Source organism: Rhinatrema bivittatum, chromosome 12, assembly GCF_901001135.1.
Source record: "Rhinatrema bivittatum chromosome 12, aRhiBiv1.1, whole genome shotgun sequence".
Lineage (NCBI taxonomy): Eukaryota > Metazoa > Chordata > Amphibia > Gymnophiona > Rhinatrematidae > Rhinatrema > Rhinatrema bivittatum.
Genome location: NC_042626.1, coordinates 3,824,626 through 3,851,562, shown reverse-complemented (window position 1 = coordinate 3,851,562; position 26,937 = coordinate 3,824,626). Strand labels below are relative to the sequence as shown.

Below are 26,937 nucleotides of genomic sequence, written 5' to 3'. Positions count from 1 at the left end.
TACCCACATCCATGCGCACTGTGTACCCACATCCATACTCACTGTGTACCCACATCCATACTCACTGTGTACCCACATCCATGCGCACTGTGTACCCACATCCATACTCACTGTCTGAACTCACATCCATGCGCACTGTGTACCCACATCCAATGGCACTGTGTACCCACATCCATACGCACTGTGTACCCACATCCATACGCACTGTGTACCCACATCCATACGCACTGTGTACCCTCATCCATACGCACTGTCTGAACTCACATCCATGCGCACTGTGTACCCACATCCATACTCACTGTGTACCCACATCCATGCGCACTGTGTACCCACATCCATGCTGTGTACCCACATCCATGCGCACTGTGTACCCACATCCATACTCACTGTGTACCCACATCCATACTCACTGTGTACCCACATCCATGCGCACTGTGTACCCACATCCATGCGCACTGTGTACCCACATCCATACTCACTGTCTGAACTCACATTCATGCGCACTGTGTACTCACATCCATGCGCACTGTGTACCCACATCCATACTCACTGTGTACCCACATCCATGCGCACTGTGTACCCACATCCATACTCACTGTCTGAACTCACATCCATGCGCACTGTGTACCCACATCCATGCGCACTGTGTACCCACATCCATACTCACTGTCTGAACTCACATCCATGCGCACTGTGTACCCACATCCATACTCACTGTCTGAACTCACATCCATGCGCACTGTGTACCCACATCCATACTCACTGTCTGAACTCACATCCATGCGCACCGTGTACCCACATCCATACGCATTGTGTACCCACATCCATGCGCACCGTGTACCCACATCCATGCGCACTGTGTACCCACATCCAAGCGCACTGTCTGAACTCACATCCATACCCAGTGTGTACTCTCATCCATGCCCGTACACCATCAATGAGCACTGTGTACCCACATCCATACGCACTGTGTACCCACATCAATGAGCACTGTGTACCCACATCCATACGCACTGTGTACCCACATCAATGCGCACTGTGTACCCACATCAATGAGCACTGTGTACACACATCCAAGCCCATGTACCCACATCCATACCCAGTGTGTACTCTCATCCATGCCCGTACACCATCAATGAGCACTGTGTACCCACATCCATACGCACTGTGTACCCACATCAATGCGCACTGTGTACACACATCCATACGCACTGTGTACCCACATCAATGAGCACTGTGTACCCACATCCATACTCACTGTGTACCCACATCGATGCGCAGTGTACCCACATCCATACTGTGTACCCACATCCATGCGCTCTGTGTACCCACATCCATGCGCACATACATCCATACTGTCTGAACTCACATCCATACCCAGTGTGTACTCTCATCCATGCCCGTACACCATCAATGTGCACTGTGTACCCACATCCATGCCCATGTACCCACATCCGTACCCAGTGTGTACTCTCATCCATGCCCATTGTACCCACATCAATGCGCACTGTGTACACACATCCATACTCACTGTCTGAACTCACATCCATACCCAGTGTGTACTCTCATCCATGCCTGTATACCCACATCAATGCGCACTGTGTACCCACATCCATACCCAGTGTGTACTCTCATCCATGCCTGTATACCCACATCATTGCGCACTGTGTACACACATCCATACTCACTGTCTGAACTCACATCCATACCCAGTGTGTACTCTCATCCATGCCTGTATACCCACATCCATACGCACTGTGTACCCACATCCATACGAACTGTCTGAACTCACATCCATACCCAGTGTGTACTCTCATCCATGCCTGTATACCCACATCCATACGCACTGTGTACCCACATCAATGCGCACTGTGTATACACATCCATACCCACTATCTGTACCCACACCCGTGCCCACTGTATATGCATGTCCAAGCCCTCTGTGTACCCACATCCATGTGCATTATATTAGTACATGGATGCTGGTCCTTGGGGACTGGCTCAGTAACAGTGTACAGCAGAGGATGGAGGCCAGGTTAACAGCCTCAAGAGAGGGGTGGCGGGGTCTTGGTCCCATGATTGCATGGCCCTGGGTAAGGACTAGCTGCAGTGACCTGGCTATATTGGGGTGGGAGGGATACAAAATGGGGGAAAATCCATGCGTGGCTGGGAATGAAGGCTCTGGCATTGGATCCCAGTCCTCGTTCCATCTGAACTGGAAGCCAAAAGCCTGGGTCAAACAACTAAAATCTATAGCTGCACATAGCTGGGTGTCAGGTGTTTAGTACGTGGGATCTTTAGGGGATGGCATAATATCAGACTGTCTAACCTTCCAGAAAAGCCCCCATCCTGCTCATTGCACCAGCAGAAGATACTAAATCGGATTTTAAATACAAGGAAATGTTCTCCTTGGTGCCTGCTGGGTCAGGGCAGGCAGGCATTGGGCCTTGGCTTATTGGTATTGATTTAGCAGTTCTGGGTTGAGAAAACTGGGGGTCTGGTAGCTTTGTCAATTTGTATCTTAAGATGACTGTGTTTTTCTGTGAGCTGCTAATGTCGCTGGATTCTGCAGCGTAGAAGAATTGTTAAATAAATACATCTGATTAGCAGATATGGTGGATAATAGCTGGATTATTTGCAGGAGATATAAATGATTTCCACTGGTTAGAGAGGTGCAAGGGATTAGGCGCACGTTACTGGCATCCCTTGCATGTCGCTGCCATATCGTACTACTTTACCCAGGACATTATGACATCCCCGCTGTATAAGGACTGCAGCCCTGCTTAACAGAGCTGCTGGGAGGTTAGCTGTGTTACACGGAGGGACGGTGCGTGTGCTCACTCGGTATTCTCTAAGTTGTCCATGGATGGAGGAGGCAGGTACTCGTGTCCACTGCAGGCCGACAGCAGTGCTATTCAGCACCCTCACCCTAATGTCAGTGGGCACTGCCGTGGGGTCTGAGCAGCAGGAAAAAAGCACAGGTTAGGATCTCCATGTGTAAGGCCTTACCCAGCTCCAGGGAACTCTCGGGGGTCTTCACAGACCTGAGGGATGCACATCAAAGCTCCAGGAAAGCCACAGTCAGATACTAAAATCCTAAAATGAACTGGAACCCCTGTTCCCCCAAAATATAATCACTGACAAACTACCAGACTCTGCCTCTCTCAGATTAACTGCAGCCCATTCCTTCCCGAATCACGCTGGACTGCATCCATCTCAGCCCCTCGAACACAGAACCACAACTGAAGTTAGAAAACCAAAAGTGCAAAGGTGGGTCAGACCAAGGTCCATCGAGCCCAGCACCCTGTCTCCTGCTGTGGCCAGGCCAGGTCACGTAGAGGTGCCTGGCACCCTGCCCTGTAACTAAAGTCCAACTTTTGGGTCCTGATAACAAATGCAGAGCAGTAACTGGATCTGTCAGTTCTTCCTAAGGAAGGCACCTCCCACCCATGCGCATCCACGCAGGGGAAAAACAAAGCTTACTCTAGCAAGGAGCCACAACAGGGCTTCCACCGGATCTGCAGGAAAACAGAGGTCCATAGCCAGACAAACTGCAGGATTTTACTTTTTACCCAGATAAACTGGGGCATCCCAGGAGTCAGATGGGGCTAAGCAAGTCAGGTAACAGCAATATTCAGCTGTCTGGGTACTAGTGAGCAGCCCTCAGGTTATCCAGATCTCTCTCTCTCTGGGAATATTCATCAGCTGAACACCCACTCACCAGCCCGATGAATCCGGACACCCCCTGAGCAAAGGAGGGTCTCACACTAAAGCCATCTTACTGGCGGGCCATAGGGGCGGTCATACTAAAGAGACCTGGGCGTGACGAGTTGAGGCCGGGAACAGTGTTTATATGGGGCACGCATGCCCCCACTAACCCTTTCATCCTTGTAATTCTGCACGAGCAGGCGCCCGTGCACCTAACACATTTTAATAAAGGTCAAAGATAAAGGAATCCGAGTTAAGTCAGTTCTCCTGAAACATCGGTAACCTGCCTTCATCCTAGGAGGTTTGTTACTAAAACGTGTTGTACTGCTGGGAACTGTGTGAATATGGGGTTCAGGAGTACACCCCCGAGGGCTCCAGACCCCACCTGGCCTGAGCCAGGGGCTGAGAAAAGCTCCAGCCCCAGTGCGAGTTACACTGACCGAGCCTGCTGGCGGTCAGAGAGAAGCTGGCGCTAGTGATTTCAGCCGCAGGCTGTGTGCCTGGGTTACTTCCAGGTGAAAGCAGCTGGTAGCGGGCTCTGGGAATACTTACAGTCTTCCCCTGAATAACCCAGGATCAGCGGAGGCTCCGGCCCTTTCCCAAAGTCATTCTCGGACTGCACTCTAATCTCGTACGGCACGTAGACGGGCGTCTGCCACACCACATGCTTGGACGTTTTCACCGTAACGTTCTTCCAGCTTTCTCCCATGCTCCTCTGCCGCCACATCACATTATACCTCAGGTCTGGCCCGTAGGCCTGGGTTGCATTCAGAGGCTGCAGAATAAGACAGGACGGAGGTGGGATACTTGGAATCAGCCCAACCAAGTGGATCACAATTATTTCTTAGGGCCAGATGTGGGGGTACATCTGCCTCTTTAGCTACGTCCTCTCTCGAGTCTCCCCTGAACTCTCCCTCCCCACCTCACCTACATTCTTCTCTCTTCTCTCCATTTCCCCTCACCTGTATTCCTCGCTGCACCCTCCAGCTACATGCACGTTCCCTCTCCCCCCAGCTTCTGTCCTACTGGTTGCAGCCTAGCCTGCATGCTTTCTGGGAATCTGGCCTGTGCATGATGAGCGATCTGCCTGTCCTCGGCACTTCTCCCACACATCTGTAATACATTGCATGCTTTCTGGGAATCTGGCCTGTGCATGATGAGCGATCTGCCTGTCCTCGGCACTTCTCCCACACATCTGTAATACATTGCATGCTTTCTGGGAATCTGGCCTGTGCATGATGAGCGATCTGCCTGTCCTCGGCACTTCTCCCACACATCTGTAATACACTGCATGCTTTCTGGGAATCTGGCCTGTGCATGATGAGCGAGCTGCCTGTCCTCGGCACTTCTCCCACACATCTGTAATACACTGCATGCTTTCTGGGAATCTGGCCTGTGCATGATGAGCGATCTGCCTGTCCTCGGCACTTCTCCCACACATCTGTAATACACTGCATGCTTTCTGGGAATCTGGCCTGTGCATGATGAGCGATCTGCCTGTCCTCGGCACTTCTCCCACACATCTGTAATACATTGCATGCTCTAGATCTGAAAGCTGGTAAAGCTTCAGTGCACACTCATAATTATTAAACCCAGATTAGGTACATAAAGAGAAACTCCTAATCTGTGAAAGCATTTTCAGGGCCATTTTACAAAGTCTTCGTATCTGCAAAGTAGTGAAGCTCTGTCTGGCCAGCCTCGCTGGGACTCTGCCATGGGGGGAGGGGGGCACTAAGCCTGTCTCTGCCAGGGATAAGGCTTTCAGCTTTTCACCCCCAATTAATGGCCACGTGCCCCTTCTCCCACCTCTATAAATCAACGCCACCCATGCCCTGCAAACTTTTTTAATTTAGGATGGCAGTGGCAGCCCTTCCACAGGAGAGGCAGGACCAGGGGTGCAGCGTACGCTGGCTCAGACTCTCGATTGGGTCTTGGGACCAGCCTCAGCTTAAAAAACGCCAGTCTGGCACCTGCCTCCCCTCAAGAAAACCCGCCAAGCCCAGCAACTCTTTTTGTGGCGCTGAACTGATAAAGCCCCTTCCCTTCACCCACCGTCCAGGTAATCTCCATGTTGTTTTTCCTGGTTCCCTCTCCCTGCACGTCTGAAGGGTTTACTTCTGGGGCTAAAATGCAGAGAAGCAGGTTTAGTGAAATATAAAAATACATCTTGGCAACATGACTTTAATGTTGAGATCCTTTTCTGGAGAGGAGGGAAAAAACATGGAGCAACCAAGGGGGCGAGTGAGCTGTGAGCGCTTGGACACGTAGGGGTCAGGAGTCACTCACGGGCACCGTTGGTCTGGTAGCGCTCGGATGGGCTGCTGGGAAGGCTGCTCCCCACCTCGTTCACTGCCATGACTCGGAACTGATAGTTGACGTAGGGGGAGAGGTTGAGGATGGCAGAGTTCACGTTCCCCCGGACAGTGGACAGATTATGCCACGTCCTGGGCTGGTATCTGTCTTCCTCAAACTGAATGATGAAATCTGCAGAAAAGGGAGGATCCAGGACAGTGAGGCCCTGCTCTCTCCAGCCCCCTCCCCAGAGATTTGTGAACGCATAACATGAAGAAACGTCCCATCCATGCAACAAACGGGAGGCTGCTGATGTGCTCCTCCAGCCACCCCCCCTAATTCCCAGGGAGCTTGCCTGTCCCCTCCCCGCTCACCTGTGATTGGGCTGTTATTATCATCGCCAGGAATCCACGTCAGTCGGGCGCTTCTCTCTGCCAGGTCCGTCAGCTCTAGGTCCCGCGGAGGCTCAGGTTTATCTGCCAGAAATGCACACAGAAAAGCTCAGTAGTAGCTCCTCGTCCTCTGCTGCAGGCCTGTTCCACCCAAGATGGCACTGCTCATGTGAATCGGCAATCGGACTGAGCCATCTGGGGCTTTCATGCACACAGAGCACAGCCCCTGTCCCTGCAGCCCACCCCCTTCACAGAAGGGGAGGTGTAGAGATGAACAAGTAAATCGCAAAGGTGAGAATTACTCTGAAACAGGGCACAGGATATCCGGCCAAGAACTGCTCTGTCAGGGCTAGGCCCCCGTCAACAAAAGCGATCTCGGTCATTCAGTCCAGCTGATTTATGCTCCTTTGGGCTACCAGCTCGCCCAGAACTTGGGTTACAGTACCGGGACCATTCAAATTCAGCTACGCAAGGTTTCAACCACAGGCCCCTCTGGAATCTGGGAATCCCCCACCTGCAGGCATCCCCAGTCCACATCTTATGAGGTTTTTACAGTTTATTTCTGGGGAAAGGGAAGTGCAGAAAGCATCTCGCAAAGAGCCACTCTCGAAGGCATTTCCACAGGTAAACGGGCTTTACGCATGGAAATGACTTCCTGCCCTCTCGGCACGTGCCAGTGCCAGTGCCCATGCCTGGCGGGCACCTAATTTTGCTGGAAAAGCTTTGCCCACAGACAGCAACGTGCAATTCTGGGCTCACACTCTGAGACTCGAGATCAGGGCCGGGGTAAAAGGCAACCACAGACTTTCCCCTTCTGCAGCCCGAAAGGTGTCCTGCCTAGAGGTTGTGCTTTCAGCCCTTGGTTACCTTTAGGTAGGGAGGTCATGCGGCTAGTTGGAGCAGACGCTGCTGTAAGGGAAGGCAGAGGTTAGAGGTTAATGAGGTTAATGCAGTCATGGACATTTCTAGTAAATAATTGTTTAGTTACAGTTAGCTGCCCCGATAATTTGAGATGGAAACTACACGGCGGGAGGGTGCAGATGATAACGCGCAACGGGCTCACCCTGCACTGTGAGGTGAGCGCTGGCAGAGTCCTGGTCCAGATCGGTGCTTGCCACACACATGTACATGCCCTGGTCCTTTTCTGCCACCCCATGGATGGTGAGCGCACCCTCCTCCTTCTTCATCCTGCAAGGTCAGACAGCAGGAGGGCATTTATCATCTTCCCCTGCCTCACCAGCCAGCAGACTTTATTTAATCATGCAAATTACCAGAGGGGCTAGCGGCAGACTGCACATTTTATGCCCATGATATTCAGCTAGCTTTAAAAGGTCTGCTGGAAAACCAGTCAGAAATGGCTTTTATATAACCGTCTCGCTTTAAATGAAAGAAAAACTGAATTAATCATTCCCACAAGAACTCACAAAATGCAGGTTTAATGGGCTTATCATCACAATATCTAATGTAGCTAAAGGTTTGGAAGTAATGTTAGATTCAAAACGATCAGTGAAAGCTCAAATTTAAAAGGTAGTAAAAGCGGGTCACTATAAACTACGCACTTTGCACCAAGTGAAACCATATTTTGAACGCTGATTTCTGTCTGATCCTCCAGACATTGAGTTTTTCATGCATCTCTTTATTTTTAGGAGTTCCAAAAACTATAATCAGACCTTTACAACTTTTGCAAAATTCTGCCAGCAGGGTCCTGGCAGGCGCTGAGAGACATGGCCATATCACGCCCGTTTGCATAATTTACATTGGTTACCCATATATTCAAGAATTCAATGTAAAGTTCTCATGCTCATTCACGGGATAATTCCTAACTCTAAAACAATATAGGACGCCGGCGCTCAGCAAATCAGGGATTGCTTGCAGTGCCAAGTATTCAGCAGGCCCATCTAGGGGAGGGTCCATAACTGAGCCATCTTGGTACAGGACCAGTACTGGGGAACGCCCTTCCAAGCAAGCTCGTGGATAAAACATCTTAACACAACACGGCCGGGAGCAGGAGCTAAGAAATGGATGACGTGCCAATTTTAAATGTGTAGTGTGCTTTTATTTCAAAATGATGTTTGCATCATAAATATGTGTGTCTGAAAGAAGGAACCACTTTGATTGCTTTGAAAAGTGATTAGAAAATAAACAAAATAAATGGTCAAGTACTCGCCCTGTCCATGCTATCACGCACCTGTTTCCCAGATACAATGGAGTGCCGTCCTTTAACCAGGTCACGGTCATCCTCAGGGTAGGGTCATACTTAACGCGACACTCAAGTCGGGTGGTGGAGCCTCTTTTCACGATTTGGTCATCAGGTCCCTTCAGGATCCTTGTTCCATCTATGCAAAATAAGAGGAAGTTATCACAAACACACACATGAACCCTGGCCTCTCCATGCCGATCTCACAGTAAGCAGCTCTATGCTTTTGTTTCTCGAGTTTGGAGGGAAGATTGCTCAGTAATTTCATCATTTATAACAAGTGAACAGGTTGGTATGGCACTGATATCCCATAAGTATGATGTGGAACCCAGCCGTGACTAGTTAGAGGCTAGTATTGTGCAAGGAAAGAGAAGATTGATTCAATTTGCTGGTTTAATGCTAATCTGGAAATATTCAGATGGAAACAGTTTGTCAATGACCTAACTGCAGCTGCTCCCCCTTACTGCGGAGACGAGGTGTCCCCTAACTGCAGCTGCTCCTCCTTACTGCGGAGAAGAGGTGTCCCCTAACTGCAGCTGCTTCCTCTTACTGCGGAGACAAGGTGTCCCCTAACTGCAGCTGCTCCTCCTTACTGTGGAGACGAGGTGTCCCCTAACTGCAGCTGCTCCTCCTTACTGCGGAGACGAGGTATCCCCTAACTGCAGCTGCTCCTCCTTACTGTGGAGACGAGATGTCCCCTAACTGTACCTGCTCCTCTGTACGGCGCAGACGAGGTGTCCCCTAACTGCAGCTGCTCCCCCTTACTGCGGAGACGAGGTGTGCCCTAACTGCAGCTGCTCCCCCTTACTGCGGAGACGAGGTGTCCCCTAACTGCAGCTGCTCCTCCTTACTGCAGAGACAAGGTATCCCCTAACTGCAGCTGCTCCACCTTACTGTGGAGACGAGGTGTCCCCTAACTGCAGCTGCTCCACCTTACTGTGGAGACGAGGTGTCCCCTAACTGCAGCTGCTCCACCTTACTGTGGAGACGAGGTGTCCCCTAACTGCAGCTGCTCCACCTTACTGTGGAGACGAGGTGTCCCCTAACTGCAGCTGCTCCTCCTTACTGCGGAGACGAGGTGTCCCCTAACTGCAGCTGCTCCACCTTACTGTGGAGACGAGGTGTCCCCTAACTGCAGCTGCTCCACCTTACTGTGGAGACGAGGTGTCCCCTAACTGCAGCTGCTCCTCCTTACTGCGGAGACGAGGTGTCCCCTAACTGCAGCTGCTCCTCCTTACTGCGGAGACGAGGTGTCCCCTAACTGTACCTGCTCCTCTGTACTGTGCAGACGAGGTGTCCCCTAACTGCAGCTACTCCCTCTTACTGCAGAGACAAGGTGTCCCCTAACTGTACCTGCTCCTCTGTACTGTGGAGACGAGGTGTCCCCTAACTGCAGCTACTCCCTCTTACTGCAGAGACAAGGTGTCCCCTAACTGTACCTGCTCCTCTGTACTGTGGAGACGAGGTGTCCCCTAACTGCAGCTGCTCCACCTTACTGCGGAGACGAGGTGTCCCCTAACTGCAGCTGCTCCACCTTACTGTGGAGACGAGGTGTCCCCTAACTGCAGCTGCTCCTCCTTACTGCGGAGACGAGGTGTCCCCTAACTGTACCTGCTCCTCTGTACTGTGCAGACGAGGTGTCCCCTAACTGCAGCTACTCCCTCTTACTGCAGAGACAAGGTGTCCCCTAACTGCAGCTGCTCCTCCTTACTGTGGAGACGAGGTGTCCCCTAATTGTACCTGCTCCTCTGTACGGCGCAGACGAGGTGTCGCCTCTGCTTTCAGACACTGTACATGAGACCTGGAAGAACTAATCATTTCTGCGATGCACACACATTCAGAAATACTCCAGTTAAGCAGATGTATGCACATGGAGGCCACCCATCTGTCTAGCACACTCCAGTGCTACAAAGCACTTAGTTACCTCAGCTTCTGTTGCCCTTACCTTTAACCTCCAAACGAACCTGACTCTCTGCCTTGCCCAGAATGTTTGTAGCTACGCAGGTGTAGATTCCCTGATCCTCTTTTCTTGCCATGTTCATTTCCAGACTTCCGTTCTCATACACGCGGTAGTTCCCTCCGTCCAGATTGCTACCTTGACCATTCTTAAACCTGCAAGCAAGAAATGCCCAATGAGAGGAGAATGATGGGGACCCCACAGGACAGTGAGCAAGTGGCCACTGGCAGTGAGCTTACCAGCGCAGGACGGGGATGGGTGAACCAAAGAAGGGGCAGTCCAGCCGAGTGCGGTTGTACTCAATCACTTTGATGAGCTGGTTCCGGGAACCCAGCATGCGGGGAGCCATGTCTGAAACACAAGAGTGTGGTTGGCAGCTGTTGCTGATGGCTACCTGTCTTTTACTCTGAGGGTACAGCTGCTTGTTGTCAGACTGAAGCAGCAGAAGAGGGAATCGTGTTACACGCATGTTCTGGCATGTCAGATGTGTGCATCAGATTCTCTCTTCAAAGATGAGGAAGGTTATTTGGCTGACTGGTGATGTTATTGATTACTTGATATGGCAATGTGCCATTATTTCACTTATCCTAGGATAGGCATAGTTTAATGGGATAAAGCTAGCATGGATTTAGCCAAGGGAAGTCTTGCTTTACCAATCTCCTACAATTTTTTGAGGGCGTAAATAAACGTGGATAAAGGTGAGCCAATTGACAGAGTATATCTGGATTTCCAGAAAGCATCTGACAAAATCCCTCTTGAGACTTCTTAGGAAATTAGAAAATCATGAAATAGGGGGCAGTGTCCTACTGTGGATGGAGAACTGGTTAAAAGATAGAAAACAGAGTAGGGCTAAATGGTAATGGTAATTTAGTTTTGATAAACCAATTTTCATAATCACATCAAAATAGTGTATAATAAAAAATTAAAAAGGTAATACAATATAATAAACCAATAAAAAATTAACAAAGTAATACAATATAGCAAAACCAAAATACAAAAAAATAAACACAAACACAGAAATCATTAAAATATAAAAAAATAAAAATACAGAAAACAATATCAAGTTCCCAATATCTCATGTTTCAGCAATAGAACATAAGAATATAAAACTTGCCATACTGGGTCAGACTGAGGGTCCATCAATCCCAGTGTTCTGTTTCCAACAGTGGCCAATCCAAGTCACAAGTACCTGGCAGGATCCCAAGGGGTAGAGAGATTCCAAGCTGCTTATCCCAAGAATAAGCAGTGATTTCTGCAACTCCACCTTAATAATGGTTAATGAACTTTTCTTCCAGGAACTTGTCCAAACCTTTTTTTAAATACAGCTTTCACCACATCCTCTATCAACAAATTCTAGAGCTTAATTATATGCAGAGTAAAAAAGTATTTTCTCTTATTAGTTTTAAATTTATTACTTAGTAACTTCATTGTGTGTCCTGTGGTCTTTGTACTTTTCGAAAGAGTAAACAACCGATTAATGTTTACTCATTCCATGTCACTCATTATTTTATAGACCTCTATCCTATCTCCCCTCAGCCGTCTCTTCTCCAAGCTGAAGAGTCCTAACCTCTTCAGCCTTTCCTCATAGGGGAGCTGTTCCATCCTCTTTATCATCTTGGTCGCCCTTCTATGTACTTTTTCTAATTCTGCTATATCTTTCTTGAGATGTGACCAGAACTGCACACAATACTCAAGATAAATACAGTAAAAACAGAAATTACAAGATTAACTTAAAATTGTCATGGCTTTAATAAAAAAAAACTTTTGAGAAAAAAGATTTAATCAGTTTCCTGAATTTAAATAATTGCCTTCCAAATGAATATCCAGAGGCAATGATTTCCAAAGCACAGCGGCCCGATACTGACACACATACTGTCGAGTACCCTCTAAATACATTTCCTTTGGAGAGGGCAACTTAAGAAGACTTTTTTGAGATGATCTCAAGCATCGTGATGGTTAAATTGAACAAGAATTCAGAAAGACCCTTGGCAAGTGCTTTCTGGGTCAAGCAGAGTACTTTAAACAGGTAATCACTGCAGCCCTTTAAGAACAGGAAAAATATGTTCACATTTTGATAAACCCTTTAGGATCCTAGCTGAAGCAACTGTAATCTTTTTTTTTAATTTGGATTCAGTGACTCCTAAATGCAAAGAATTATGGTAATCAATGTTAGAATGCACCAATGCACAAGATAACAAACTCAGATCAGATACCAACAAATTAGATTTTAATTGGCAAATCATTCTAAGACTGAAAAAAACCCATTGGAAAAAGGGGAATAGTGGAGCGCCCCAGGGATCTTTGTTGCTTTTTAATATATTTATAAATGACCTGGAAATGGGAAGAACACGCGAGGTGATCAGATTTGCTGATGACACAAAACTATTCTAAGTTGTTAAATCACAAAATGATTGTGAGAAATTGCAAGAGGACCTTGCAAAACTGTGAGCCTGGTCATGCAAATGGCAAATGAAAATTAACGTGGACACGGGCAAAGTGATGCACGTAGGGAAGAGAAACCCAAATTATAGCTACAAAATGCAAGGTTCACATTAGGAGTCAGCGCTCAGGAAAAGGATCGAGGTGTCATCGTTGAAAATACTTTGAAATCTTCTGCTCAATGTGCACAGCAGCAGCCAAGAAAGCAAATAAAATGCTGGGGATTATTAGGAAAGAAATAGAGAATAAAACAGAGAATATCCTAACGCCTCTGTATCGCTCCATGGTGCGACCGCACCTTGAATACTGTGTGCAGTTCTGGTCACCTCAGCTCAAGAAAGATATAGCAGAATTAGAAAAGGTACAGAGAAGGGCGACCAAGATGATAAAGGGGATGGAACAATTCCCCTATGAGGAAAGGCTAAATAGGTTAGGACTCTTTACCTTGGAGAAGAGACGGCTGAGGGGAGATAGGATAGAGGTCTATAAAATAATGAGTGGCATGGAATGAGTAAACATTAATCGGTTGTTTACTCTTTCGAAAAGTACAAAGACCAGGGGGACACACAATGAAGTTATTGTGTAATACATATAAAACTAATAAAAGAAAATATATTTTTTTACTCAACACATAATTAAGCTCTGGAATTCATTGCCAGAGGATGTGGTGAAAGCTATTAGTGGAGCTGCATTTAAAAAAGGTTTGGACAAGTTCCTGGAGGAAAAGTCCATAAACCATTAGTAAGGTGGAACTGCAGAAATCCACTGCTTATCCCCGAGTGTAAGCTTTTTGGGATCCTGCCAGGTACCTGTGACCTGGATTGGCCCCTGTTGGAAACAGGATACTGGGCTGACCCAGTGTGGCAAGTCTCGTGTTCTAAAATTCTAAAGTGAAAGACACACCAGCAGACTTGGGAGTCAAAAGCAAAGGAAAGGTACACATTTCTTGTAATGGTGAGTTTTGCCTCCTCAGTGGTTCAGATGAGGCAATGCACAATTAACAGAAAACAACTTTTTTTTGTAATTGTGTTTTACAATAAAAGAGTCTTTGTAGATGTTTGGGTTTGAATAATTTCAAAAAAAATAGAAACTTGGACCTTCCTAAGGATGCCTTTCTTATTTGTATCCTTGAGCCTTCATTTACAACTACCAGGGATTCTTCTCCTATTTTAGAGGCCCTCAGCAGTAACAGCTCTCCACCAGGAGTTGTGTAACAAGGCTCCTTCTGGATCCCTGCAGTCATGAGCCCCAAATCCTCTCACTAGGTGTCCCCATTGCACAATGACTATGACCCCATATCCATGGGCTATGAACGCTACCTCCGCAGCATCCCCAGCCAGCCCAAGGAGCAAAGGACCTGAGCTATGAATCAAACCCAAGTACCTAAATGTGGAACTAGGCCAGCCTCTACTAAAGTCACCTTAATATCACTGCCCCAAATAGAAGACAATATTCATAAGTACTTGCCTGGATAAAATGTCCTTCTCTGCCCACTTACAGGTAAATGCCATAAGAATGGGAGATTTCCCTTATCCCAGTATTAGCGAGGTCAGTGTCTCATTGGGACATGCTAGAGAGGTTACGTTTCTAGAGGACATAAATGACTGCTTCATGGAGCTACTGTTCTAGAACCAACAAGAGGAGGAGCTACTTTACATCTAGACCTCAGCAGAACACACAACCTGCTGCAAGGGGTTACCAAGATGAAACTGCTAAGCAATAGTAATCATAATGCAATCAAATTTGACATAAATCACTGGAGAGAGGACATTAGTAAACTACTGCAGCAGCATATAACTTTGAAAAGGGAGACTATGATAGAATGAGGAAACTAGTTAAAAAGAACAGAAGAAGAGCAGCTGCAAAGGTTAAAGGTTTGCATGAGATGTGGTTAGTGTTTGAAAAACCCATCTGGGAAGCCCAGATAAAACGTATTACACGCATTAAGAAAAGACTGAAGTAAGACCAAACAACTGCCAGCATGTATTAATGTGGAGGTAAAAGGGGCAGTTAAAGCCAAAAGGGCATCTTTCAAAAAATGGAAAGCAGACCCAAATGAGGAAAACTGGGAAAAGCATAAGCACTGGTAAAACAGCAGCAAGACTGGACAGTATACAACAAGAGTCCCCCAATTTAACCTCCTTCCTAGAGTCATCTATAGATGATATTCCTCAGCGTGCTACCCTTTTAGTAACTTTCTGTAGAGAAAGGGATAAGGTACATATACTGCAGAAGTATTTTAGAAATAGGGAACTTCTATTTTGCGGACACAAAGTCCAAGGGTTTCCAGATGTGTCACGATCTACACAATACAGGAGGAAACAATTTCTTTCCTTGAAATCTAGAGTTTTGGCCCTAGGGGCAACATTTTTTCTTAAGTTTCCCTGTAAATGCCTGGTGATTTATCAAAGGAATAAATTTATTTTTCATGATCCAACACATCTGGAAGTATTTCTTGTAGATAAGGAAACGGGTTGAGTTATATAGTAACTACATTAAAAATAATAATCCAGTAAAAAGTTATTGTTTATATAACATTTGCTTGTTAAAAATTGCCTTTTTAGTGCCTCCCATTTAGGGGACTATAAATTTGCATTATAGTTGTGAATCTTGAAGAATCTGTTTTTTCTTTTTTGTTATGTTTAATGCAAATTGTTTCCTGTTTTTTTTGCATATGTTTTAATTTGTAAAAAATTCTAATAAACTATAAATAAAAAAAAAAAAAAAAAACAGCAGCAAGACAGACTTTGACAAAAAGCTTGCCAGAGAGGCAGAAACTAATAATAAAAACTTTTCAAGCCTGTTAGGGAGTTGTTTGGGCTGTTAGATGACCGAGGAGCAAAACAGGTGCTCAGGAAGGACAAGGAAATAGCAAGAAAATGGAATTAATTCTTTGCCTTGGTCTTACTGAGGAGTAAGGAGGATGTTGGGATCATGGCTATATAAGAACATAAGACATGCCATACTGGGTCAGACCAAGGGTCCATCAAGCCCTGCATCCTGTTTCCAACAGTGGCCAATCCAAGTCACAGGTACCTGGCAATTACCCAAACACTGTGGGGTTTGCTCTTGCAATTTGTGCAGACAAAAAATAGCTGGAACATAATACATGGAGATGTGAAAATCAAATCTATGCTCATTTCCCTAACCTGCCTTCTCCCTGAGCACATAAAACACATCTCTGTGATAATGGAGGATGTAATAGATCAACGTGACAAATAGAGAGTAACAAATCACCAGGACCAGATGGTTATCCACCCCAGAGTCCTAAAAGAACTCAAACATGAAACTGTAACCCATCAGCTTGCAGAAGAGGCAACTGAGAGGGGACGTGATAGAAGTTTATAAAATCATGAGTGGTGTGGAACGACTAAATAAAGGATGGTTATATAACTTCTCAAATAACACTAAAACAAGGGGACACTTCATGAAACTAACCACCAGCAGATTTAAACCAAATCGCGGAAAGTATTCTTTTACTTAGACACAGTCAAGGTGTGGAATCTGTTGCCTGAGGGCGTGATCAAGGCGAGAAGCATGGAGGGGTTTAAAAGAGGATTGGACAGGTTCCTGGAGGAAGGTTCCATGAAACATTGCCCAGGTAGACTAAAGAAATCCATCGCCATCCCAGGGAATGAGGGCAGGAATTAGATCTACTTTCTGGGATCTATCAGGAACTTGCAACCCAAACTGGAAAGCTTCAGAGACAGGATGTGGGGCTCCAATGACGTTGTTCTGATCCAGCAAGGCATTTCTTCGCCTGATAGCGGGGAGATGTTTTCAGGGATAGGGAGAAGGCAGGTTAGGGAAATGAGCATAGATTTGATTTTCACATCTCCATGCATTATGTTTTCAGCTATTTTTTGCAAGAGCAAACCCCACAGACAGTCTGTAATCATACAGCCTTAGCTCTCCTTTGAAAATAAGGTACATGGTGCAGCTGTCTGACATTTACCCCCACAGTGTTCTCTCTGTCTACAAACTGTGCACTTGCAAACTTCTCCCTGGGGTTGCCAGCAACTTTCCTGACTTCAGTTCTGAGAAGCTCATCTGTTGTACCGGAGACTGCGATACCATTTATTGCAGCAACAAAAAAAGACAGTACAGCTAGTGAAATCCCGCCTGGAAGAGAAGCATGGCTCCTGCGGGAAGGCCCTTACCCAGGACGCTGACGAAGGCGTTGGCCAGCAGGTAGCCGTGGTCGTTGGAGGCATTGCACTGGTACACCGCACTGCTGCCAATCTGGGTATCCCGGAAGATGAGAGTATCGCCTGCCACCTCGCGGTTGGGATTCTCAGGGGCAGCTACAAAACAAGGAAAGGCAGATGGGTTTCTTCCAGGTCTCCCTTTCTTACCTTCTAAAACAGCACTTTGTTTCCACAGTTACCCCTCCCTGCCCCAGCCAGGGGCAGCGCAAGGCAATCTGCTGCCTCGGGCAAGGAAAGAGATGGAGCTTCCTTCCTCCAAGGCCTGCACAGGTCACCTCGGCAAGAAGGCAAAAGGGGGGCGGGGGAGTCCCCCTGGGGAAGAGGGGATGCAGGTCAGGACTCCCAGAAACCCTATCACCCACCTCCCATCCTTCCCCAGCAGTTACCCCCTAGGGAAGTGGGGGTGGGTCAGTGCAAGGGTATTAGGGACCCTAGGCAAAGCTTACAGCCTTTCACACTGCCCCCCCCCCCATTCCCAATTAAAATTATGCATTTATAATAACAGATTTTACATGATCAAGGACAAAGTACAGTCTTCTGAGACAAAACCATTGTGTGCAAGATGCATAATTGTATTTACGGGCACTGTTGTGGTGTCAATCAGAAAAGCTTTCATAAAAGCAAAAAAAAGACACGGGACCCATATAAAGTGCATTAGGTGCAAGCTTGGCCCTCAGAAAGCTGGGAGTAAACGGAATTACAAGTTACAACAGAGTAAATCTACCATACTAGAACAGCACTAACTGCCAGCGCTTCAACAGTAACAACTCTACCTATGAAAAGCAATACTGTAAAGAATATACCAGGCCCTGAAACACCAATGCACCTTCTCTAAGTAAAGCAGAACAAACCGGGCAGCGTAGATCCTTGTACTACATGTTAGCAGAATACCTCATTTCAGTCACACATGCAGGACACAGACAGACCCTCACCAAATACAATATAAAGAGACCATAACGTACAAATAAAAGCACCCAAACACAAACTGAAATGGAAACCCCACAACAAGCCAGACTGTATGCAGTGCTACAATCGAAAAACAGAAACATATGTATTTGCTTCTTTCTTCTTTGGAAATGCAAATAATTTTAAATGATTAATTGCTACCTACTGTAAACCAATTTGATATGCTCGCATGAAAAGTCAGTATATAAAAATTATTAAATAAATAAATAAATCATCAAACAATACAATTAAGAAATATAAAACAATTATAATAATAAAATCATACTAATAATAGTGTATATTTCAAAACAGCTGAAAAATAGAACATTTAATGAAACTTACATTCATTTTTTTTTTAAAGTTCCAAAAAATCAATAAAATATGTTTTTAAAAGCCCAATAATTAAAACTCTTTAAGGATAAAAGAAATTCCCCACTCTCCATACCGGGAAACGTTTAATTTCCAGTCACCCTGACATTGTCATGGATTAGTGGGGGGATGGGGGCTGCACACAAACTCTCTCTCTCTCATATATACTCACGTTTTCACTGTCAGACACACACACAGCGCCGTAGAGTGCCAAGGAGAGCCAGCGGGTCCTCAGTAAAAGAGAAAGCAGTGCGGCCCCGTTGAAATCGATGGTGTGGTTGGCGCAGCCTTAGTAAGTGGAAAAGCAGCGTGGCAGTGCTGCTGATTCAGGCAGGGCTACGCTGCTTTTCCACTTACTAAGGCAGCACTTTCCACACCGTTTATTTTGGCAGAGCCACACTGCTCTGCAGGAGGAGGAGAAGTGCCTCAGCAGATCTACATACCATGGACGCCCTGGCCAATCTGGAGCCACCAGGAGTACCAGCCCCCTGTGGACTTCGATCCTGCGAATGATCCTGCCCACCAAGGGCCACGGAGGAAAAGCATAAAGCAGATCTTCTGGCCAGGATTGAACAAGAGCATCAATGCCCAGGGATGCCCATGGCTCTCTCCTGCAACTGAAGAAGCGAGGCACCTTTGCATTGCGAGAAGTCGCCAGAAGGTCAAGGGACAGGAGAGGCCCCAGCGATCCACTATGAGCTGAAACGCTTCAGTGGACATCCCCCACTCTCCGGGGTCCAGACTGTACCTACTGAGAAAGTCTGCTTGTACATTGCCCTTTCCTGTGATGTGGGAGGCTGAAATCATCTGTAGATGAACTTCCGCCCATTCCATAAGTTGGTCTATTTCCTGCAACACTTGCTGGCTTTTGATGCCTCCCTGGTAATTGATGTAGGCCACTGTCATCACGTTGTCAGACATCACACGGACCGCTTGGCCCTGTAAGTCTGTGGCTGAACTGCAAGCACGCCAACCTGACCACCCAGGCTTCCAAGCGATTGATGTTCCAGAGTGTCTCTTCAGCCGTCCAATGGCCCCCGTGCTGCCAATTATTGACAGTGAGATCCCCAACCCAGGAGACTTGCATCTGTTGCGAGAACCAACCAAGTCAGGGTGGACAAGGTAACACCCTTTCTCAGATGAGCCTCCTGCAACCACCACTGGAGGCAAGAACAGATGTCCATCAACAAATGGAGGCGAACCGAATAGTCCTGAGACTGCGGGTTTCAACGAGACAGCAGTGAGCACTGAAGAGGACACATTTGTGCCGTTGCCCATGGCACCATTTCCAGGGTTGCTGCCATCAAACCGAGCACCTGAAGATAGTTCTACGCCATCGGGCATATTGTGTTTATCAACTGGCGCACCAGGGACATCAATTTCTGGATCCATGCATCTGGCAGAAAAACCTTGCCCAGTCTCGTGTCAAACTGAACACCCAGATACTCCAATGATTGAGAAAGTTGGAGACTGCTCTTGGTCAGGTTTACCACCCAACTAAGCTCTTGTAGCAAGGAGATAACTTTGTTGGTTACCAAGCCACTCCCTTCCAATAACTTGCACCCGGATTCCATCTTTTTGCAGTGCCACTGACATGACTACCATAACCTTGGAAAATATTCTGGGAGCGGTGACCAGATCAAAGGGCAGCACCCGAAACTGAAGATGGTGACCCAGGTGTGATCTCGACCCACCTCTCATAAAAGAGAAATAGGCAACTCCCTATCTCCTCATCCCGAATGTGGGTTGGCAAACCTTCATTGGGAAGCATGGGAAGGGCCTGCACCGGAACCTGTTCCTCTCTTGGACTGCCGGGGGTGAAAGGAATGAGACCTACCAAAAGGCCAAGCGAGATCTTTGAAATGAGGGGTTCCTGCAAGGACAAAATCCCTGGGAACCCCTGATATGACCCCTCAGAGAAAAGGGGTGCTGCACCTGCTTCTTATCATCCTCTGGCAATCGGGGAAGTGGAGACTCGCCCCACTTACTAGCCAACTTTTCCAACTCGCTCCCAAACAAGAGAAAGCCTTTAAATGGTATCTTCGTAAGATTAGCTTGGACATGGCGTTAGCTGACCAATTCCGTAATCATAGCTGACGTCTGGCCAGCACCACTGAAGCCACTCCTCTGGCCAAAGTTCAGACCAAATCACAGCTCGCATCTGCTAAAAAAGCAGCAGCGGGTTCTATAACTGCTCTGGGATTGACCCCAGAATCATCCACCTCTTGAGAGAGAAGCAGACAGGAATGGACCATAAGAGTGCAACAGGAGGCAATCTGTAAGTTCATTGCCACTGCATGAAAGGTCTGCTTAAGGATAGACTCAATCCGTCTATCATGCACATCCTTCAAGGCCACTCTTCCCTCCATGGGAATAGTCAATCACTTAGAAATGGCGCAAACCAGCGCACCCACCTTGGGAAAACGCAAATGCTCTCTCGCAGCTGGATCCAGAGGGTAAAAACCCTCCAATGCCCGGCCCCCTTTAAAACTCACTTTTGGGGATTCCCATTCAAGATCAATCAGCTTTGTGCAAGGAAACCAAAATGGGATTCTTCTTCTGCTCTGATCTAGTTTCCACCCCAGGTCTGGGAAATCAGTGCTGGCAACTCTTCTTTATGAAAAAACCTTTACATGATCTGATATGGCTCTAAACCAGGAGCAATTTCCCCCTCTTCCAAGGAACTAGGATCCACCTCATCGTCTGTGCCATCTGGGTCCCTGTCAGGGAAACCTGTGGTGAAACAAGACGTGCCATGGAAATCACCTCAGCAATATCTCAACTGGGGGAGGGACCTTTAGGTATCATCGCAGGAGAGAGGGGCTTTATTTTCCTGAATTTAGAATTTCAAATTTCTCCTTTCAAAAAGCTCAAAGCAATCCCCATAGGGAGATGCAAGTCCACCATCTGCTGGAGACGGAGAATACTGGCAGGCCGGGGTCACTGCAGGGTTCTGTATACTGTGACGTCAGCTTGCTCTGTCTCCATCTGCTGGCAGGGGAGCATAAACCACTGGTCCTGAGTCCATCTGTCTATATGCTAGGAAACTGTGTTTGAATGTGAGATTGAAGTAAGATATTCCATTAGTGTGCCAGGCCTAAAATAGTAATAAACCCCCTATTGGGACTGATGCAATATTTGAGCGCACAAAACGGATGCTCAATGTTGAGCGCCCGCTTTCCTAACACGCGCCCACCACCTCTCCTGGGGCGTGATACAATATTTAAATGAGGGGTCGCGCTGCCAAGGAGGCGCTAGGGAGAATTGCGCGCTCTTAGTGCCTCCTTGGCAGCAGATGCCCCAGAGACGTTGGCTGTCAGCGGGTTAGGAAAATGGACCCTGATTAATTTCGCCATGGGTTGGACGCAGTAACCCCTTATAGTATAAGGGGCTGTGGACGCACGTCCAACCAAGGGTTAAACAGTGCACTAAGCTATTTTGCGTCGGCCCCATTTTGTGATATTTTTACCTCAGAAGACTGTGCTTTGAATGTTTTTTCATGTAACATCTGTGATTATAAATGCCTAATGTTTAATTGTGTGTGAGGAGGGTGTGATGGGGTGGGGGGCGCAAGGCTTTCCTAGGGCACCTAATACCCTACACTGAACAGCCTCCCACGTCTTCTGTAATGGGCAAGGGCGCAGTTTTTCACTTGACCATAGGCGCCAAATTGCCAGGCTATGGTTTTTTACACACACACACACACACACACACACACCCACTCCCACACACACACACACCCCTACACACACCCACTCCCACACACACACACCCCCCTACACACACACACACACCCCTACACACACACACCCACACCCACACACACCCACCCCTACACACACACACACACACACACTCCCCCACCCACCCACACCTCTCACTCACTCACTCCTCCCCTCCCATCCCCTCCTGCTCTCCCTTCCCTCTCCTCGCTCACACCTCCCCCATCCTCTTCTCTTCCTTACTCATTCAACCCTCCCCATCTCTTCCCTTTTCATTCACGGGGGGGGGGGGGGTGAGCTGAGCTGACTGAAGGGGAATGGGAAGTCGTCACTCACTCCTCCCACCCCCTCCTGCTCTCCTCCCTTCCCTCTCCTCGCTCATACCTCCCCCATCCTCTTCTCTTCCTTACTCATTCAACCCTCCCCATCTCTTCCCTTTTCATTCACGGGGGGGGGGGGGGGGTGAGCTGAGCTGACTGAAGGGGAATGGGAAGTCGTCACTCACTCACTCCCCAGCTCCTCCCCTTTTCGTTCACTGCCTGACTTTGCCTCATCCTCCTGTCAAGGGGGAGCCCATGGGCACATTATTAAAACCGCACCGCTGTGGTTTCTCACCGCTGCGAGTGCATCATCAAAATGAGCTGGGACAGTTGCCTCAGCCTAATAACCGCACCACACCCGGGAGTCGCCCTGCCTTCAGCAGGCTCAAGTGGGCTCAAGCAGCGGGGAAGGAGGGAGCAGTGCGACTGCTTCAGAACTGCAATGGCTCCGATTCCTGAGGGATGGACCCTCGCCTCCCAGGCTCTGGCCCACGGCAAAGGACAGAGCGACAAAGGTCATGGGCAATGGTTCATATCAGGGATGGCCAACTCCGCACCTCAAGAACCACAAGCAGCCTACTCACCATGAATATGCATGAGGTAGCAGGCAAACCTCTCTCATGCATATTCATGGTGGCTCTCCTGAAAACCTGGCCTGTTCGTGGCACTCAAGGAGCAGAACTGGCCACCCCTGGTTTGTATGGTGCTAAGCCTGAGATATGGGCCACTCTGCAGTGACTTCAGCTAGCCCTCAGAGACTCGGACGTGTCATTACCGACACTCAAAACCTAAGCCCCTTCCCACCCCAAACCCTAGGCCCCTCCTTTGGGAACATATTAAAACCTCTTCTAAGTATTGAAATAAAATATTTGCAACTCATTCTTTGTCGCTGTGAACTCTCTCCATCGTTCCCCTCGTCATCCCCAAATGCTTGCAGAGTAGGACGGTCTCTCTTACTTTCTATGGGATCTCCGTTCACCAACCACTGGATCGCCGGCTTGGGGTTACCGTTGGCTCGGCATACTAGTCTCCCATTTTCACCTGGCGCCAACACCAGGTTCTTGGGTTCATCCAGCCAGTAAGGGGCAGCTTCAGTAAGACACAAGAATGCACAAAGATGAGAATTTCCAAGCTAAAAGTAGACGCCTGACTTGTGTGTTCATGGTCTCCGGCCCTGGTGGTCCCAACCACATCTGATGCCAAGCTGACCTGCAAGGTGAGACTCGACTCCATATTTATCTATTTGAAAATCTCAGACCCTTCTTTAATTTTTTGATTCCCATGGGCTGCATTTCTCTTTTCTTCTGGGAAGCTTCTGGATGCAAACAATAAAACAAGGACTGGATAGAATTATCCCCAGGACCTTGAGAGCTCTCAGGTCAACTTACGGAGTCACTGTCAAGGTTTCATGAGCTAAGGGGAAACCTTATATTTTACGGGGAGGTCAGCAAAGGGTTTTGCCAGGATATAAATTGAATACGTACAAAACATGCACGCATTAAAAATGATAAGGTTCATATTCAGAAGTTAGCCAGCTAAATGAGTATCTGGGCACTTATCCAGCTAAATTCTAGCTGGGTAATAATTAGGGGGCTAGAATCTAGCTGAGTAATAATTAGGGGGCTAGAATCTAGCTGAGTAATAATTAGGGGGCTAGAATCTAGCTGGGTAATAATTAGGGGGATTCTGGGACGTAACTGGGAGGAGGTGAGATACCGGCCAAGTTAAGTGGCTTAACTGAATATCAGAGATAGCCGGATGACTTGACCAGCCAAAGAGCTGTCCTAAAGTTAGCAGACTAAGATAGCAGGGTTTATTCAATAGTGCGGCTGACGGATACGTTTATCTGGGTAACTTTGCTATCCGGACTGCAGCTGAATATGGACCTTGATACGTTAGCTGATTTTTCTGGAAAAAGAACATGAAACAGTAAATACTTTATACTCAACGACAGAACCATTCCCTCCCCCCACTCTAAAGAAACTGTGAGACAAATGTCAGCAAAGTATTCTCAGATTTTGTGTCATTTCACAGCAAACAAAGAGGTTTCAGTGGCAAAGAAAATTCTCCGATACCTCCCAGCAGCTTTTTCTAGCAAGGTCATGGTAAAGCCGCCCCAGCAACTTGAACATCGATGTGTTTTATGCTGGGAGGCTCCGGAAATGCATCAATAAATCCATTTACTACCACCCTCCAGTCCTACCCTTCACGCGCACGGAGATGGTGTGGCGGATGCTCCCCATCTTGTTGGATGCCAGGCAGAAGTACTCCCCCAAATCTTCCTCCGACACGCTCGTGATGCGAAGGGTTTTATTGAAGTTTTCAAACTTGACCTTGCCAGATGGGAGGTCTCCTCCTTTTTTGAACCACATGATGTCTGGTGCTGGCCTGAGGACAAGAGGTGAAGAGGACATTCAGAGGACAAAGTGCTCCACACTGAATAAACTGAGGCCAGAGGCCCTGGACCTCCGTCCTGTGGAAGGCTGGGCTATCACCTCCAGGCCCTCGCAGACCTGGACCCCTCCCCCATCAGGCTTTCTACACTCCTTCCGGTCCTCAATGGAGGATGTGAGCAACCCAGCACTTTAACGTAGGATCCTGGATACTCAGACTATTGCAGAAAGCCGCACCAACAGAGGAAGACATTTATCAGCTCAGGAGCAAAAGGAAGAGAGAGAAACCCGTGATACATACACTCCAGAGGCGATGCACTCCATCAGCAGGTCCTCTCCTCGCAGCACCATCTTACTGCTGGAAGTCCCAGTGGGGACCATGAAGCTGGGGATCTTCTCTGTAATCCCCTGGGCTGAAAATGGAAGAGGAGAGAAAGATGCTTGTAAGTTTCCTTCTCCAGCGATGAGCACCAGCAGCGCACACAGAAATACCCAAAGACCGTGGGAGATGGGCTTTGCCGATATCAATGCCTGCAATGTGTCCCCAGCAGGTGACCTGCCAGGAAACGCTGCACACCTGCAGCAGCCTGCACCGCGGGCAGGTTCCTCGCTGAAAAGGAACCCAGAAAGGGAAGGAAAATGCGATGGTGGCTTTATTACTGTGAGGGGACGTGCTGCTTATAGTGCTCGTGCTTCCGCGGCACCGTGCTGACCATCAGCAGCATTAGCGAGAGAGGAGAGAGGAGCCCGGAGAGCAGGCAGTGCTAGTACAAGTGTTAGTTCAGTACTTTGTTAAAAAGCCAACACAGAACTCGGTTTTATAAGAGAGCAAAGCATGAGGGGTAGAAAGATCAGTTACATAAGTGTAGCCTCGTTCCACCTGGACATCACCTTTTCCCTTTCTGCTCACCTGTGAATTTCTAGCTTTCCTTCTCCCTCCCCCGCGAGGTTTGGAGGCTGAACCCTGCAGAGATCATTCATTCTTCCTTCCCTCGGTGCTTGAAATACGTTACCTCTGCCAAACGTCCAGAGCCCTAGCTGCAAATCCATGGCCAATGTCAGCAAACTCCTCTGTCTGAGTGCCAGTCCCACAGCGTCAAGGAACATTGAACTGATGGGAGCAGCAGAGCTAAATCAATTTATCCAGCCCCAGGATCAACGTCCCATCCCGATGTGAAGGGGAGAAAAGGCCCTGGTCGTACTCATGTCCTCCTTCCAGTTCTCCGTGCCGCGGCTGCTGGGCAGGGACAGGGACGTGCGCTGCACTCACACTTCTATTTATTGATTTGATTCAGATTCTGCCTCTCAGACACTTCAAAGCGGATTACATTTGGGTACCGTTCCCTGAATCCCCGAGGGCTCACAATCTTAGGTCCTCATTTACTGAGCATTTTCCCCACAGACACAGAATGGATGAAAAGCCTTAGTAAATCAGGCCTTAAGTTTGCACCTGAGGCAGAATTACCAAAATTCACCACCATTAGCTAGAATGCATTACACTATAGAGATGTTTTCTCAAATCAGCAGGAGCACTGGGCCTACACTGAGATTTAAGTCATCTGCAGGGTTGGTAAAAAGTTACGTTTTGCACAGGTCAAAAGGCATAAGAGCCGCCATGCTGGTCCATCCAGCCCCACATCCCGTCTCTGACAGTGGCCAGTCTGGCTCACAAGTACTTGCCAGATCCCATAAAGAAGATCTGATTCCTGTTACTCACTCCCAGGATCAGCAATAGGTCTTCGTCTATTATTTTTCTCAAGGTGGTCTTCGTCTCTTGCTGGCTGTGAGGGCCTGGGGTGTCACGGTCTGACCTAAAGAACCCTATAAGCCACCCAGGGCATAGCCCGGCTGGGTCTCTTAGGTGGGGAGCGCCCGATCAGTCTGTTCTAGAGCACAAGGGACTGCCTCACTCGTGGCCTACCTCTTATGTCCCTTACAACGTCGCCTCGCACAGATGAGGAACAGGCAGACTGTACAAGGAAGGACAGAAAAGAG

At 47.9% G+C, this 26,937-nt stretch overlaps 1 protein-coding gene across 10 annotated transcripts in view; it reads right to left on the bottom strand.

Annotated features, from left to right (window-relative positions):
* Nucleotides 1-26,937, bottom strand: part of NFASC (neurofascin) — a 120,245-nt gene that overhangs the window by 40,625 nt on the left and 52,683 nt on the right. For 6 of the 10 annotated variants that reach the window (XM_029573848.1, XM_029573846.1, XM_029573849.1 and 3 more), the window contains 13 exons: nucleotides 25,244-25,355; nucleotides 24,753-24,937; nucleotides 23,507-23,638; nucleotides 17,146-17,289; nucleotides 10,786-10,897; nucleotides 10,535-10,701; nucleotides 8,581-8,728; nucleotides 7,456-7,580; nucleotides 7,260-7,301; nucleotides 6,375-6,476; nucleotides 5,995-6,192; nucleotides 5,761-5,831; nucleotides 4,261-4,483 (listed from right to left, as the gene is read on the bottom strand). In XM_029573848.1, the coding sequence (XP_029429708.1) occupies nucleotides 4,261-4,483; nucleotides 5,761-5,831; nucleotides 5,995-6,192; nucleotides 6,375-6,476; nucleotides 7,260-7,301; nucleotides 7,456-7,580; nucleotides 8,581-8,728; nucleotides 10,535-10,701; nucleotides 10,786-10,897; nucleotides 17,146-17,289; nucleotides 23,507-23,638; nucleotides 24,753-24,937; nucleotides 25,244-25,355 (1,761 nt within the window). Of the gene's footprint in view, nucleotides 1-2,841; nucleotides 2,958-4,260; nucleotides 4,484-5,760; nucleotides 5,832-5,994; nucleotides 6,193-6,374; nucleotides 6,477-7,259; nucleotides 7,302-7,455; nucleotides 7,581-8,580; nucleotides 8,729-10,534; nucleotides 10,702-10,785; nucleotides 10,898-17,145; nucleotides 17,290-23,506; nucleotides 23,639-24,752; nucleotides 24,938-25,243; nucleotides 25,356-26,937 lie in introns of all 10 variants that reach the window. The other 4 variants (XM_029573845.1, XM_029573851.1, XM_029573854.1 and 1 more) reach the window with 3 other exon arrangements.